This window comes from Orycteropus afer, unplaced genomic scaffold (genome assembly GCF_000298275.1).
Source record: "Orycteropus afer afer isolate SDZICR_OR568_19922 unplaced genomic scaffold, OryAfe1.0 scaffold00123, whole genome shotgun sequence".
In the NCBI taxonomy this organism is placed as follows: domain Eukaryota; kingdom Metazoa; phylum Chordata; class Mammalia; order Tubulidentata; family Orycteropodidae; genus Orycteropus; species Orycteropus afer.
In genome coordinates, this window is record NW_006921710.1 from 5885611 (window position 1) to 5900638 (window position 15028).

Below are 15028 nucleotides of genomic sequence, written 5' to 3' on the forward strand. Positions count from 1 at the left end.
CTAATGTAAATGTTCACTTCATATACCTGTCTTGTTTGGCTGAAAGCCACAGGTGTGGGTTCAATTCCAGACCTGAAGAGCAGCTAGGGGCCATAGTCTCAGTGGTTCCACCAGGCTCTATCAGACCAGCAAACCTGGTCCCTATTTTTTTTTTTTTTCCTAAATGATTTTGAGTTTTGTTCCACATTGCTCTCCCTCTTGAAGAAAATATTCTTTTTTTTTTTTTTTGAAGAAAATATTCTTAACTTGGAGTCTGTGGGTGGCTTCAGGGCATCTGTGACCCTCTTCCCAGTTTCCTCAATGTGTTGAGTTCATGTGTGTCTTCCTGAGAAGAGGGTCCAGAGCTTCATAAGGTTTGCAGAGGCCTCTCAACCTCCCACATGGTAACCTGGGACAGGGGGTGCTTTGGCATCTCTCCAGGTGCCAGGGACAGGCTGGTCTAGGGGGAGGGAGTTTGCTGGTTTGGTGTTGCCCATCCTCAGCGAACACCTGTGTGCTGACTGTCCCCTGGCTTTTCCAGACCATGTGACCAGAGAGAAGCTGGACCAAATCCTGACAGTGATTCAAGGCTCCCATCAGAAGGCCCTGGTGATGTAAGTGAGGCCCTGCCCATAGCTCCCCAAAAGGGGCTTTCCAGGAGGTGCTGGAGAACTAAGAGAAGTGCCCACAGGGCTGGCCACAGGCTCCATCTGCCCTGGGACAGATTTCACAGAGACTTTTCAAAATCTGAAACCAGACCCCACCCACCCACTCCTCTCACGGCACACAGAATTGTTTCTGGGTGCCTTGTCTTCTGAGTGCTGGAGAGGCTGAGGGGAACAAGGGATCCAGCTGTCCTCCCAAGGAGTATGTGATGTAATGGAGGAGAATCTTACCAGTATGAGAACTGTACGGAGCTGCAGGGCAAGGTGGGTGGTGGAGCCTAGTGGAGCCAGCCTGTCTGGGCCTTCTGACTCTACCAGGCACCAGTGGTGTGGGCTTAGATGAGTGACCAAACTGGCCATGGGTGTTACTTTTCTTCTCTGTAAACTGGGCACAAAAACAGCCCCCACCTCATAGACATGTGCTGGGGACTGTAGAGGATCAGGCAGTTACCTGAGCACAGTAACCTCACAGTACAGGTGACACCAGTTAGAACAAGCACATGAGGTGGAGACTGCTACGGTCAGAGAAGACCTCCTAGGGAGCATCGCTTTGAAGGATGAGCATGGAATTGGCAAGTGGCTGTGGTTGGGGGAATGGCTATATTAGGCAGTGGGAACATCACACGCTAAGGTTCATAGGTGTTGAGAGACTTACGAGGAGCCCAGCACAATGGCTGTGGGGTGCTTCAGGGGAAGTAAGTGAAGTAAGGGGACAGGTTGGACGAGGGCAGTGGGGAGCCATTGATGGGTTTAAAACACCCAGAAAACTGTACTTATCCCTCTGAGGACAATGTGGAAAGCAGACTGGAGGGGCAAAGCTGGAGATACAGAGTAGGCTCTGGACGGTGCCTGGGTGACCACCAAGTAGGGCCTGGACTGCAGCAGGGATAGCAGCAGCAACAGAGAAGAGTGGGGGCTGAAGCAGGATTAGGAAGCAGAATGGGCAGGATGATGGGGGTACAGGGAGAGGAAGAAGCTGGGAGGACACCCTGGGGTCTGGCCAGGCCGTGGGGATGTTGAGATGAGGAGGAGGAACCTGCATGGGGGAAAGGTTGCATTCACTTTGGGTCAGGTTGAGAGGGGCCTGTGGGATATCTGGCTGAGATGCTGCAGGGCAGAACTACAGGTGGAGGCTTGGAGCTGTCAGCACTTGTTGTTGTTGTGTGCCATCGAGTCGGACCCAACTCATAGTGACCCCTCCTTGGGTTTCCCAGGCAGTATCACTACGGAAGTAGATTGCCCCATCTTCCTTCTGAGGAGTGGCTGGTGGGTTTGAACCGCCAGCCTTCTGGTTAGCAGTCAAGTGCCTTAGGCACTACGCCACCAGAGCTCCCTTGTCAGCACTTAGGTGACTGTTAAAGCTGGAGAGTGTGCAGAGGGAGGACAGAGCCTACCTGTTAATAGGGCTGGACGGAACAGAGAGAAGGGCTGCCGCCAAGGTGGCTGGAGGAACAGGGAAGAGCAAGGTCATGGAGCGCAAACAAAGAGCTTCAGGAAAAAAAATGAATAGGGCAGCAGCAGAGGTGGCCAGTCAGTCAGCTCCCCACCCCCACACCAGCTGACTCCCCCTCCTGATCTCCAGGTACTCCAACCTCGACCTGAAGACCCAGGAGGCCTATGAAATGGCCGTGAGAGGCTTGGTCCGGCCTATGAACAAGTCCCCAATGCTGATAACGGGCATCCGGTGCCTCCACTTTGCACCTCCAGAATTCCTCTTAGGTAGGTTTCTGTGGGGAGTTGGACAGGTGAGATGGGGTTCCTGAGTTTGGGGAGTTGCCATAGAAAAGGCCGCTTTTCTTTGGGTTGGCCACAGCGACGCATGCCTAACCCTCATCTCTGCTAGCTAAGGCATCAGGAGCGGACTTCCTTCCCACCCCAGGCCAGGACTTGGCCGGTCACAGAGTACACAGAACAAATGCTCTCCTGTCTCCTGCCAAGTCACCCTTTGTAGCCAGACCTTAACAATAAAACCAAAACCAAACTCACTGCCGTGGGTCGGATCCGACTCATAGTGACCCCTCCTTGGGTTTCCGAGGCAGTATCACTATGGAAGTAGATTGCCCAACCTTTCTTCCGAGGAGTGGCTGGTGGGTTTCTGAGGAGTAGCAGGTGGGTTTGAACTGCCATCCTTCTGGTTAGCAGTCAGATGCCTTAGGCACTTCGCCACCAGAGCTTCCAGAGCAAAGGTTATATTTAGTGGCCCATTTCAAGAGCTGCCCAATGTTTCAAGTTGTTGTGGGTCCATCAGATCCTACTCCCACCTCCCCAATCCCACCCAACTCAGTTCCCCAGTGTCTTTTGTTGTTTGTCTGCTCCCCCCAACCCTTTTCAATTGATCATATTAACAAGAACTTTTCTTGAGCACTGACCAGTGCTGTGTACTTTATATGAATTATCCCTTTGACCCTTCACAACTACTCCATTTTACAGATGAGCAAACCAAGCCTTAGAACAGCTCTTCTCAAACTTTAACCTGCCCACGAACCACCTGGGAGTCTTCTTAAAAGACAGCAAGTCTGGGTGGGGCCTGAGAGATTCTGCATGTCTAAAATGATTTCAGGTGACACCGAGGCTGGGCCTTGCGCTGCACTTTGAATAGCAAAGCCTTAAAGAACTCAGGTGTCTTGTCTAAGGTTATTACACAGCCAGGCAATCTCCAAGAGGTATGGGTCCAGATCAGCTGGACACCAGAGACTGCTGGTGACCACTGTCTGTCATTGTGTGTCCCTGGCAGAGGTTCAGTGCATGCACGAGACGCAGAAGCAGCTGCGAAGGCTGGTGCATGAAATTGGCCTGGAGTTGAAGACCACCGCTGTCTGTTCCCAAGTGCGACGCACACGCGATGGCTTTTTCACACTGGATGATGCTCTGCTGAGAAAGCAGTGGGACCTACGCAGCATCCAGGATGCCATCCAGGCTGCAGCCCCCCGGGTGGCAGCGGAGCTGGAGAAGAGCTTGAGGCCGATGCTGGGCGCCCAGCAGCTCCCGGACCCAGGCCGGCCCTGGGACTCCACAGGGCCAAACTCCACCTGAGGCTTGGGGGGCTGAGAGGAGCATCAAGGGTCAGGCAGCTGGGGAGGTGGTGAGTGGCAGAAGGATCAGAACTAAGGAGGTACAGAAAGTAAGGGAGAGTTGAGGAAGATTTGCTATGTGTGACATCAAACTCTGAAGTTGTAAGAGAAGACATTGAGAGACTTGACCTACTTGGGAACCTGACAAACACTTCATCAGCCAAATGTCATAAATCATGTTGTAGTGTGTACCTTTGATATGAGATGATGAACATGGCACTATCCCCTGTGGTTTTCCTCCCACTAACCCATAACTCCAGTCTAGTCATGGGAAAGAACAGCAGACAAATTCCATAGTAGTCATCCTACAATATGCCTGGCCAGTACTCCCTGAACTGTCAAGAGCATCGAAGCCAAGGAAAGTCTGAGAAACTGCCACAACCAGGAGGAGCCTGCAGAGACGTGGTGAATGTAATACAATGTCCTGGATGGGATCCTGGAACAGAGAAAGGACATTAGGTAAAACTAAGGTATCTGAATAAAGCGTGGACTTCAGTTAATGATGAACGTACTGGTGGTTATTGTTAAGTGCTGTGGAGTCAGTTCTGACCATTCTGACTCGTAGCAACCCTGTGTGACAGTGGAACTGCCCTATAGGGTTTTTAGGCACAGAGTAGTTGTAAGTTTTGATTCCCACAGAACTGCTGGGCGGCGTCTAATTGCCAACGTTTTGGTCAGCAGCCAAATGCTTAGATATTGTGATACCAGGGCTCCTTAATGTATTGATACTGGTCCATTAATTGTAGCAAACGTGTCATACCCATATAAGATGTTAATAGTAGGGGAAACTTGGGACAGGTATGGGAACCCTGTATCATTGACTCAGTTTTTCTGTAAATTTGAAACTATTCTAAGAAAATCTATTGGGGGGAAAAAAAGCACCTGGGTAGATCTTTGAAAATCCAGATTGTAGCCTCAGCCCTGGGATTCTGACTCATTCAGTCTGGAATACAGCTCGGAAATCTGCATTTTAGGAAGTTCCCAAGTGAATCTGATACAAAGACTTTAAGAAGCAGGGTCCCACAGAGGCCAACTAGGGACTGTCATTCCTGTCACTCCCTTTTGAGCATCAGGAATAACATTGAAGAGAGTAACCAACAGCCATCCTGCGGGGCAGGGGCTGGTCAGTGCTGCCCAGAGCAGTCTTATCTGGTGGGAGGCAGGTGGCTGGTGGACTGACCGGAAGAGTGCCAGAGGGCAGGGCAGGCCCTTTACTCCCTTCCGCCACCGGCCACCATGGCTGCTGAAACAAGCAGACTGCACACCTTCTGTGGCTGATGGAGTCAGGTGTGATTCTGTGGTTGATAAATGTCCCTCTAGGAGCTCTTTGGTGGGTGTGCCAGGGGCCAGAATGACTCATAGCATTCCATAGTGCCAGTGTGGGGTGGGCAGGGTCTGGGGAATCTAGCTCTCCCGTTCCAGGGCTTTGACCCTTCCCTTTCCCAAATAAGAATTCAAACTTTATTTGATTGCACTGCATAGAAAAAGTACATCTGAATCTGAATCTCTTTCTAGAACTTAGAAAGTTTGGGCAATTGGCCTTTGGGTTATAAAGTAAGAAAATACCTCTTGAGGGTCTGTTGAAAGATGGGCTTTGCATACTTTATTCACCACATCCATGCCTGGGTGCCTAGGATGGGAATGTTCTCTCTCTTCTTTTTCATTTAGGAACTTGATACCTGCTCCTTGTCCCAGTTGAAATGGTCCAAGGGCTGCTGTGGTACTGACCACCTAGGTTTGAATCCCACTCCTCCTTTTCCTCAGTGTGTCATTTTAGACAAGTGACTTCATGTTGACTCTGCCTATGGAGAGCTCACCCTGTGCCAGTCCTGGGCTAAGAGCTGTTAAGGTACCTTCCATCATTTACATAATCCTCCACTCGGCCTAGGGTTTAGGTGCTATGGCTATCTTTGTTTTATGGATGAGGAAACTGAGGCATGAAGACAGCAAATGAGATGCCCAAGGACACCCATCAAGGGAGTAGAGTCATGATCAAATCCATGCTGTCTGCCCTCCTAACTACTGGACCGTCTGTCTCTTCTAGAGCCCTTGCTACTTTTACTGTGCCTGTTACTAATATTAGTATTGATAATACAATTGCGCTCTCTCCAAAAGAATCCATCTTCTATTAATGAATTAAGGTGGTCTGGTGGCACAGTGCCTAAAGCATTTGACTGTTAACCAGAATGTTGGTGGTTCAAACCCACCAGCCACGCCACAGAAGGAAGATGAGGCAATCTACTTCTGTAAAGATTTAGCCTTGGGAACCCGGCAGGGGTCGCTGTGAGTCAGAATTGACTAGATGGTAGTGAGTTTGGTTTTTAGATTAATGAGTTCGTAACTTGCTAGAGCAGTCTCTGTGCTTATAAATTTTAAGGTGTAAATTCCATGGGGGTAAGAGGGCACTTGTCCTAGTCACCATGGAATCTCCAGACCTAACACATAGTAGACTCTGGTAGTGTAGTGGCTAAGGCACTTGACTGCTAACCAGAAGGCTGGCGGTTCAAACCCACCAGCCACTCCTTGGAAGGAAGATGGGGCGATCTACTTCCATAGTGATACTGCCTCCTCGGAAACCCAAGGAGGGGTCACTATGAGTCAGGTCTGACTCAACAGCACATAACAACAAGTAAATATTTGTTTAAGGAATGAATGTCTATATTTGGATGTAAATTTGTGTTGAGTGAATAATAACCCAAATGTTAATTTTTTTAACAAAATGGAATTATAATTCACAAAGTGTGTTGGAACTTCTCTCACTTAACAATAGAGAGTGGCCATTTTTTCTTTGTCTGCCCATTGTGCCAAGAACTTTTTCCTGGGGAGAGGGAGTGGCCAGGGAGACAGGGCTCTCTCTTAGAAAGATCCTGACTTCCCTCTTTGGACTGAACCTAACCTTTGAACAAATTGTTGGCTGCTGGTATAGAGCCATTTCCCTGAGGCTCCAGCCAGTTTAGTCAGCATTCACTCAATAAGTATTTATTTAGTGTTTATTATTTGAAGGTGCTGTTGCAGATACAGGAAAACATCGGCAAACAACACATAAAACTGCCTGCCAAGTGGAGGGAGGGAGAGCTGTGATGTTAAATAGGGCTGGCTGAGAAATTTGCGTAAAGATGTTCAAGGCCAAGGAACAGCCGGTACAGTTTGAAGGATATCTTATTTACCAGGAGGAAGATGATGTTCCAAATGGAGACATACTGTCTTCTGGTTGACCCGGCTGTCTGCTGGTGAATCACCTGATAGCTTGGCCAGTGTACTTCCGGGGCAGTGAATTACTTCAGCAGTTGTCTTTGTGAGCTCTGGTAGTGTAGTGCCTAAGGCACTTGACTGCTAACCAGAAGGCTGGCGGTTCAAACCCACCAGCCACTCCTCGCAAGGAAGGTTGGGCATTCTACTTCTGTAGGGATACTGCGTCAGAAACCCAAGGAGGGGTCGCTATGAGTCGGGTCCCACTCCACGGCACATAACAGTCTTTGTGACTCCCAACAAGTGACTGGGTGGGACTATGCATATAAGGTGTTTGTAGCCTACTACTAACACAAATAAGGTGTGAAACCCTTGTAGATTCCTTGTGGGGGGCAGAACCATACAAATAAGGTGTGTGGAACTCTAATGAAGGGATTGGTCAGTTTTGCCATCCTCCTAGGCTTAAAATTAGCTCATCCCAGAGGTGAGAGAAGGTACCTCACTATGACCAAGAAGAGGAGCTAGGACCAGAGTGTGCCCTTTGGATCTGGGGTCCCTGTACTGAGAACCTCCTAGACCTAGGAGCCAGAGAGCTATAATACCAGAGAAGGCGTGAGATAAGTGAGCCTGAGAGACAGCAGCAGCAGAACCAGGAGACCAGCAGGAAGCAGATGGTGCAGTGGGCTTCCTGGCCCATGAGGGAAGGTGGCTACAATGGGCATGTTGGCCCACAGAGCAAGAGAGGCGGGTGCCTAAGACTTGCTCGTGGAGTGGGTTGCTTCTCTCCGGGTATTTGTTGGTAGAGCTAAAGAGGTTTATAACACTCCATGGAGCAGGGCAGAGGCCAGGTGAGGACTGAGAGAGGAGGCCTGCACGGCAGAGAGCGCCATCTTGCACTGAAGAAGGTAGACTTTGCCTACATGCTTCCTGATCCTGATCCCAAATTGTAGCCTATTACTTCCGTAATGAATCACCTCTTCTAGCACTTAACACCAGTGACTAAAAAGAAGATAGAAATCATCTGCCCACACTGTTTGGCTGAGAAGCTGCCCTGTAAGTTGTGCCTAGGGCCCAGTCCTGGGCCTGGGCAGAATCAGTGCTCAGCAGGACTGGTGACCTGGATGGAAGTGATGACAGTGATATGAATAACAGCTACCACTTACAGAGGGCTTATGATGTTCCAGGTTCTGTGCTAAGAGTTTTATCTTCACCATCTCACTCCTCCACCGTCTCCCTATGTGGGAGATATTTGATCATTCCCATTTTGTGTATAAGGAAACAGGCTGCAAGGTGGGAGGTAGGGGGGACATCCTGCTTAGTAGAGTTCGCCTCAACTGACCTTTTCCCAGCTGATATCTGAGAAGGCAGGAGATTAGGATATCTGTTTCACCTTCATGCTTCCAGCATCTCTACCCCAGAGGTGGTACCACCCTTCTTGTCAACCTTAGAACCACCACCCTGAGCTGTGGCTAGGCTGAGAGATGAGTAAGTGCTCTTTCCACCTGTGTTGACTAAAGCCACATTCACTGCCCGCCACAGTCACCCCTTCTTTGTCCTTAGCAGATCCAGGCTTCCCTCTTTCATTCCCTTCTGTCCCCCTCTGACACCACCCTCTGAGATTCCCAAGGAGCATGGTCATGTCATGTGGGGGCTTCCTTCTTAAGTAATTCCCAACATTTCACTCATTTAATCCTCACAGCAGTCCTATGAGGTAGATAATATTATTATCTACACTTTAGAGACAGGAAAATGGGCACCACAGAAGAATTGCCCAAGTCTCACGGAGGGTTAGAGGTAGACTCGATTTGAACTGAGTATAGGGTTGTTGTTGTGTTGTTGTTATGTGCCATCGAGTCGGACCCGACTCATAGCGACCCCTCCTTGGGTTTCTGAGGCAGTATCACTACGGAAGTAGGATTGCCCAACCTTCCTTCCAAGGAGTATAGGGTTAGGAGTCAGAATCCACTTGATGGCACTTAACCCAACTCTCCTGGTTGTGTCCTCAGCAAGATTTTCCTATCGCAGACTTGGAGCCAGGGAGGTATGCATACTCCAGTCCCATGCCATGTAAAAATCTGGAAAAGATTTGTGGCCCTGTTGGGAAGAATATAGGATGAATTCTGAATAAAATCAAGCAGTACTTGGATGAGCTGAATCCAGTCCAACAGTGAAGAAACCTGGGTGGAGCAGATGGTGTTTGCCAATCTCAATTAGTTGGAAAAATTAGGTAACATAAATCCAGGGGATCTGGGCTGTTGTACTACCCCACTTGGAATCCTTCTTGGCACAGAGATTATAAAAGATGACTCAGCAAGACCTACCGTGACCTTGGGGCGGCGGGAGGAGTGGATCCTGATTCACAGACAGAATAGTCAGTATGCAACCTCAGGCTTCTGGGATGGCAAAATGTTCTCCTGAGTGAGTCACTTTACAGTGATTCTTAAAATACACTAAATGTGTAAACAAACTGAGATTTGTAAATTGAGCTTAAACATTTAAGGAAAATGATTGAATTTATTGCTTTAAGAAATAGATTCTGTTTTTAAAGCCAAAGAAATTGTAAATAGTCCTTCCTGTGCACAAAATCCACTCTCAGGTACACCAGCAAACTCATCAACAACTTCCCCACTTGCCATCTACCTGTGCTGGGTGATGTAGGGACCTGGGCAAGGAGTGCGGCCCATGGCTACAGTGAAAGGTCTAGGCGTGAACCCTGACTTCCCTGCCTTGTTTACTGATTGGACAACTTGAGCACTCTGAGATCACTTTACTTAAAAATGAGCATTAAAACAATACATATTTGAAAATAAAACAGTATCTATTTGCTCACTCCCCCCTGCATCCCTCCCACACCTATTATTACACACACTCTGAGCCAACCACTGCTCTGGGTTCTGGGACATAGTGCCAAAGGACAGACAAGGTCTTCGGTCTCATGGAGCTCAAGTCATAGGAGGAGAAGGCAGGAAAATAATAGGAGAGATGAGGGCTTGATAGGAAATGATGAAAGGTGAGTGAGGGGCAGGCCTAGGGTTCAGGTCCAGGAGGGACCTGGAGGCAAGAAGGAGCAGCCTTGCAAATGCCTGGGGGCAGAGCTTTCTAGGTAGAGTAATAGCAGATGCTAAGCCCTGAGGCAGTGTGGTTAAGTGGGCCAAGGGGAGAGGGCTGAGGATGGGGAAAGGGACAGCACCAGATGCTCCCTGTGAGGCTATGAGAGCCTCAGTGAGGAGAAAACCTTTGGGGCCCAGTTCTGTGGTGGACCCAGGTTTCCTATGACCTGAAACATACAATTTGTTGAATGAAATGTGAGCCTCGTTAGCTTCATGGTTAGTCTGCCTGTGCCCTGTGTGTGACAGTAGGTGTTACAGAGATGGAAGCTTAGCGAGTGCTTTTTTTTTTTTTTAATTATCAATATTCTAACCACCACCACCCCCAGCTTTAAAGGTAATGAATGCAGTCACATTCACTGTGCAGCTCTGGGAATTTTGATAAATGCATGCAGTTGTGGATCCACAACCACACTCAGATGCAGACCAGTCCATCACCCCCAAAAGGCCCTGTGCTGCCCCTGGCAACTACTGGGCTGCTTTCTGTTCCTATAGTTTTGCTTTTTCCAGAAAGGCATACAAGTGTAGTCACACAGTCTGTAAGGAGCCCTGGTGGCACTACAGCTGCCAAAGAGAGGTGGGCAGTTTGAACCCACCCAGGGGCTCCACTAGAGAAAGATCTGAGATCTGCTCCCGTAAAGATTACAGCCTAGGAAACCATACAGAGCAGTTCTGTTCTGTGACGTGAGGTCATGAAGAGTCAAAATCAACTCAACGTCACCTAACAACAACAACATAGAACCTGCAAACTCTTAAGACTGGCCGCCTTTCACTGAGCACAGTGTGTCAAGATTCATCCATGTTGTTCCCATTTACTGCTATGTAGTATTCTCCTAAAGAGCACTGGTGGTATATGGTTATACCATTGGGCTGCGAACCAGGTCAGTAGTTTGAACCCACAGTCACTACACAGGAGAAAGATGTGGCAGTCTGTTTCTGTAAAGAAACCTGATAGGGTTTGTGAGACCATGTTTCTATATAACCACCCGGTATGCAACCATTTTTAGTAAGTAGCCATTTGTGCAAAAGGCCTTAGCACGTACTTCACACTTTAGTGCCTTAGTTACTGGAAAAAACAGTCCTAACTACCCCCACCTCATCGATACCCAAGCATTCTCCTTAGCAACAACCAATCAGTAAGTGATAGAGAAATACCTTACCTAAAATAGTTAGAAACGACAGTTGGTGGCTTCGGCCCACCAGACAGAGCCAATCAAGTAGGAACAACTAGCAACTTGGAAAATGTCAACCAATCCTGTAATTTTCTGATTGAAACTTCCTCCTTCCTGCTGTACCCCCTATAAAAACCCCATTACCCCTGAGTTCGGGGCTCTCAGTCCTGAACCGCTGTGTCGGTGATGGTTGAGGGTCCGAGCTCGAGCTTGAATAAAGAACCCCTATGCTTTTGCAGTGGAATCGGCTCCTTGGTGGTTTTTGGGGATTCAAGATCTGGGCACAACATTTGGGGGCTCGTCCGGGATCCCCAAATACCTCAGGACTCCTGAACCAGGGGGTTGCAGCCAGCTGGTAAGTGTTTAAATGTTTGATGTTTGTTTGAGTCCTTTGTGTAGCTTAAATGTTTGATGTTTGTTTAAGTCCTTTGAGTAATACCTGGGGCACATTTTCTACAGAACTGACTTTGGCCTAAGTGGACACATGGGCGGGCCGTCAGCCAGAGGACCTGGGAGATGTTCCAGGACCTCTTCTGGAAGGGGACTTAAAAAACCCCTTCAACCTGGGGAGGAAGTAAAAGTTGTCCTCCAGTCTGGAACCTGTAAAGGGACGAAGTGGATCGCTCCCACAGCACGGCGTGAGGCCGTCGTCCTATTTTCAGTTTTGCTTCCAATCTACGAGAGGCATATTTTGTGTGTCTTTGTGTGTGTCTATTTGGTTTTTGTTAGTGTTTGTAATTTTGTTTAATCAGTGGACGGACGAAATGGGACAAACTGTAACGACTCCTCTTTCTCTCCTGACTGACAATTTCAAGGAAGTTAGGAGGGCACACGGCTTAAGTTTAGAAATAAAAAAAGGAATATTTGTCATATTTGTGTAACTCAGAATGGCCAACGTTCAATGTGGGGTGGCCAGCCGAAGGTACATTTGATCTTCAGATTATTTCAAAGGTGAAAGAAGTTGTGTTCCGGTCCAGTGGGGAACACCCAGATCAGGGGTCATATATTATCACATGGCAGGATTTAGTGGAAAATCCACCTCCCTGGTTAAAGCCATTGTTACCTCTTTCTCTTCCCAAGTAGGCACCTAAGACTGTCCTGGCAGCACAAACCCATACTGCCCGGAAGAAGGAACTTGAAATTAAACCTTTGGCGCCGACCTACCCAGTATTTCAGGGTGGGACAGAGGAAGAACTCCTTTTTCCCCCTCCTCATCAAGCCCCTTCAGCAGGTATTGCAGCTGCAGAGGGTGTACTGCCCCAAGTGCCAGACGATGGGGAGCCAATGGCAGCAACAGCAGGTCCAGCGGCCGGCACCCGTGGAAGAATGCAGCATGCAGCCCCCTCTAGTGGACCAGCAGATTCCACAGTCTTGCCGTTGCGGGCTGCAGGGCCCGCAGACGCAACTGGCAACCAGCAACTTCACTATTGGCCCTTTGCCACTAGTGACCTGTACAATTGGAAAACTCAGAATGCTAAATTCTCAGATAATCCCAGAGATTTAACTGACCTCCTAGAGACTATTTTGTTTACTCATCAGCCTACCTGGGACGATTGTCAACAGCTCCTCCAGATTTTATTCACCACTGAGGAACATGAGAGGATCCAGATGGAAACCCGGAAATCTGTTTTGGGGGATAACGGGCAACCCACTACTAATATAGATGTGATTAATGCCACCTTCCCTTTGACTCGTCCTAATTGGGACTTCAACATGACTGAAGGTAAGGAGAGACTCCGGGTATACCGTCAGACTCTAATGGGAGGTCTCAGGGCAGCCGCAAGGAAGCCCACTAATTTGGCTAAGGTAGGTGACATACAGCAAGAGAGGGATGAAAGTCCTGCCGCTTTCTTAGAAAGATCAATGGCAGCATTTCATCAATATACCCCCATGAATCCGGAAGCACCTGAAACTAAGGCTGCACTGATCATGGCTTTTATGAATCAAGCAGCCTCAGACATTAGGAGGAAATTACAAAAAATTGACAGACTAAATGAAAAAAGTATTCAGGATTTAATGTTAGCTGCAGAGAGGGTTTATGATCACAGGGAAAGTCCAGAGGACCGACAGGCCAAAGACTAGTGGCAGCCAGTGACCGGAACACTCGGAACCTTGCAAAAATCTTACTTGCCTCAACAACCGGGAGCATCCGAGAAAGAGAACAACAACTGCAGAAAATCGCAAAATACCGAGGTAAGGGGGACCCCCCCACGGGAGGACGCCCTAAACTGGGCAAAAATCAGTGTGCCTATTGCAAGGAAGACGGACATTGGGCAAAAGAGTGCCCAAATAAAAGAACTTATAAACCACAGACTAAAGTACTAGAATTGGGGGAACTCAGTGATTAGGGGCGACGGGGTTCGGTTCCCCTCCCCGAACCCAGGGTAACCCTTAAAGTGGAGGGGACTCCAATTGATTTCCTGGTGGACACTAGGGCACAACATTCAGTCTTACTCAAACCCCAAGGAAAACTGTCTAATAAAACCTCCTGGGTTCAGGGGGCTACAGGAACAAATCAATATTCATGGACTACCCAAAGAACAGTGGATCTCGGCATGGGTCGGGTATCCCACTCATTCATGGTAATTCCAGAATGCCCTTATCCACTTCTCGGGAGAGATATATTAACCAAAATAGGAGCACAAATCCACTTTCAAAAAGGAGGGGCGGCCATTATGGACAGTAGGGGCCAACCTATTCAAGTGTTGACTGTAAACCTAGAAGATGAGTATAGACTCCACCAACAACCCCCTCCTTCCCCGTCTGAAAATATAAAACAGTGGTTATCAGCTTTTCCTAAGGCATGGGCTGAAACTGGAGGTGTAGGGTTAGCTAAATATAGGCCACCAGTTTATGTGGAAATTAAACCTGCAGCGGACCCGGTCAGAGTCCGTCAGTACCCTATGTCATGAGAAGCCCAGGAAGGTGTAACCCCCCACATCCGGCGCCTGTTAAAATTAGGAATACTCCGACCCTGTCAGTCTGCTTGGAACACCCCTCTACTCCCTGTTTGAAAACCTCATTCCAATGATTATAGACCAGTACAAGACCTCCGGGAGGTCAATAAATGGGTCATGGACATTCATCCTACTGTTCCTAACCCATACACCTTCCTAAGTTCTTTACCCCCAGATCACCAGTGGTACTCAGTCTTGGACCTAAAAGATGCATTTTTTAGCTTACCATTAGCCCCAAAGAGCCAGGACTTGTTTGCCTTTGAATGGACAGATCCCACGGAAGGCATTAATGGACAACTAACCTGGACGAGATTACCCCGGAGGTTCAAAAATTCGCCTACAATCTTTGACGCACTACATGAAGACCTGGGTAACTTTCGATCTGACCACCCCGGTCTCATGCTGTTAGAATATGTAGATGATCTCCTAGTTGCAGCAACAGACTACGAGACCTGCCTCCAAGGAACCAGAGACTTACTCCAGACATTAGGAGACATGGGTTACAGAGCCTCAGCCAAAAAGGCTCAACTTTGCCAACCTGAGGTGAGCTATTTGGGGTATATGTTAAGAGAGGGACAAAGATGGTTGACTAGGGCCCGCAAGGAGACTGTGCTAAAAATCCCTAGACCCAACACCCCACGCGGGATGCGGGAGTTCCTAGGATCGGCCGGCTACGTAGACTCTGGATACCAGGTTTTGCAGAATTAGCAAAACCTCTCTATGAAGCAACCAAGGAGGGGCATAAGTTTCAGTGGACAGAAGCCACGGAACGATCCTTTAATTCACTTAAGAATGCCCTTTTGTCTGCTCCTGCCCTTGGACTACCTGATGTGACAAAACTCTTCCATCTACGTTGTTGTTGTTGTTAAGTGCTGTCGAGTCGTTTCC

The 15028-nt window shown here is 48.5% G+C and overlaps 1 protein-coding gene across 1 annotated transcript in view; it reads left to right on the forward strand.

The window, feature by feature from the left end:
* TRUB2 (TruB pseudouridine synthase family member 2) overlaps positions 1-3692 on the forward strand; it is a 12809-nt gene extending 9117 nt beyond the window's left edge. The window contains 3 exon segments of the mRNA XM_007944274.2: positions 521-593; positions 2227-2363; positions 3379-3692. Of these exon segments, the coding sequence (XP_007942465.2) occupies positions 521-593; positions 2227-2363; positions 3379-3692 (524 nt within the window).
* Positions 3693-15028: the final 11336 nt, after the last annotated feature.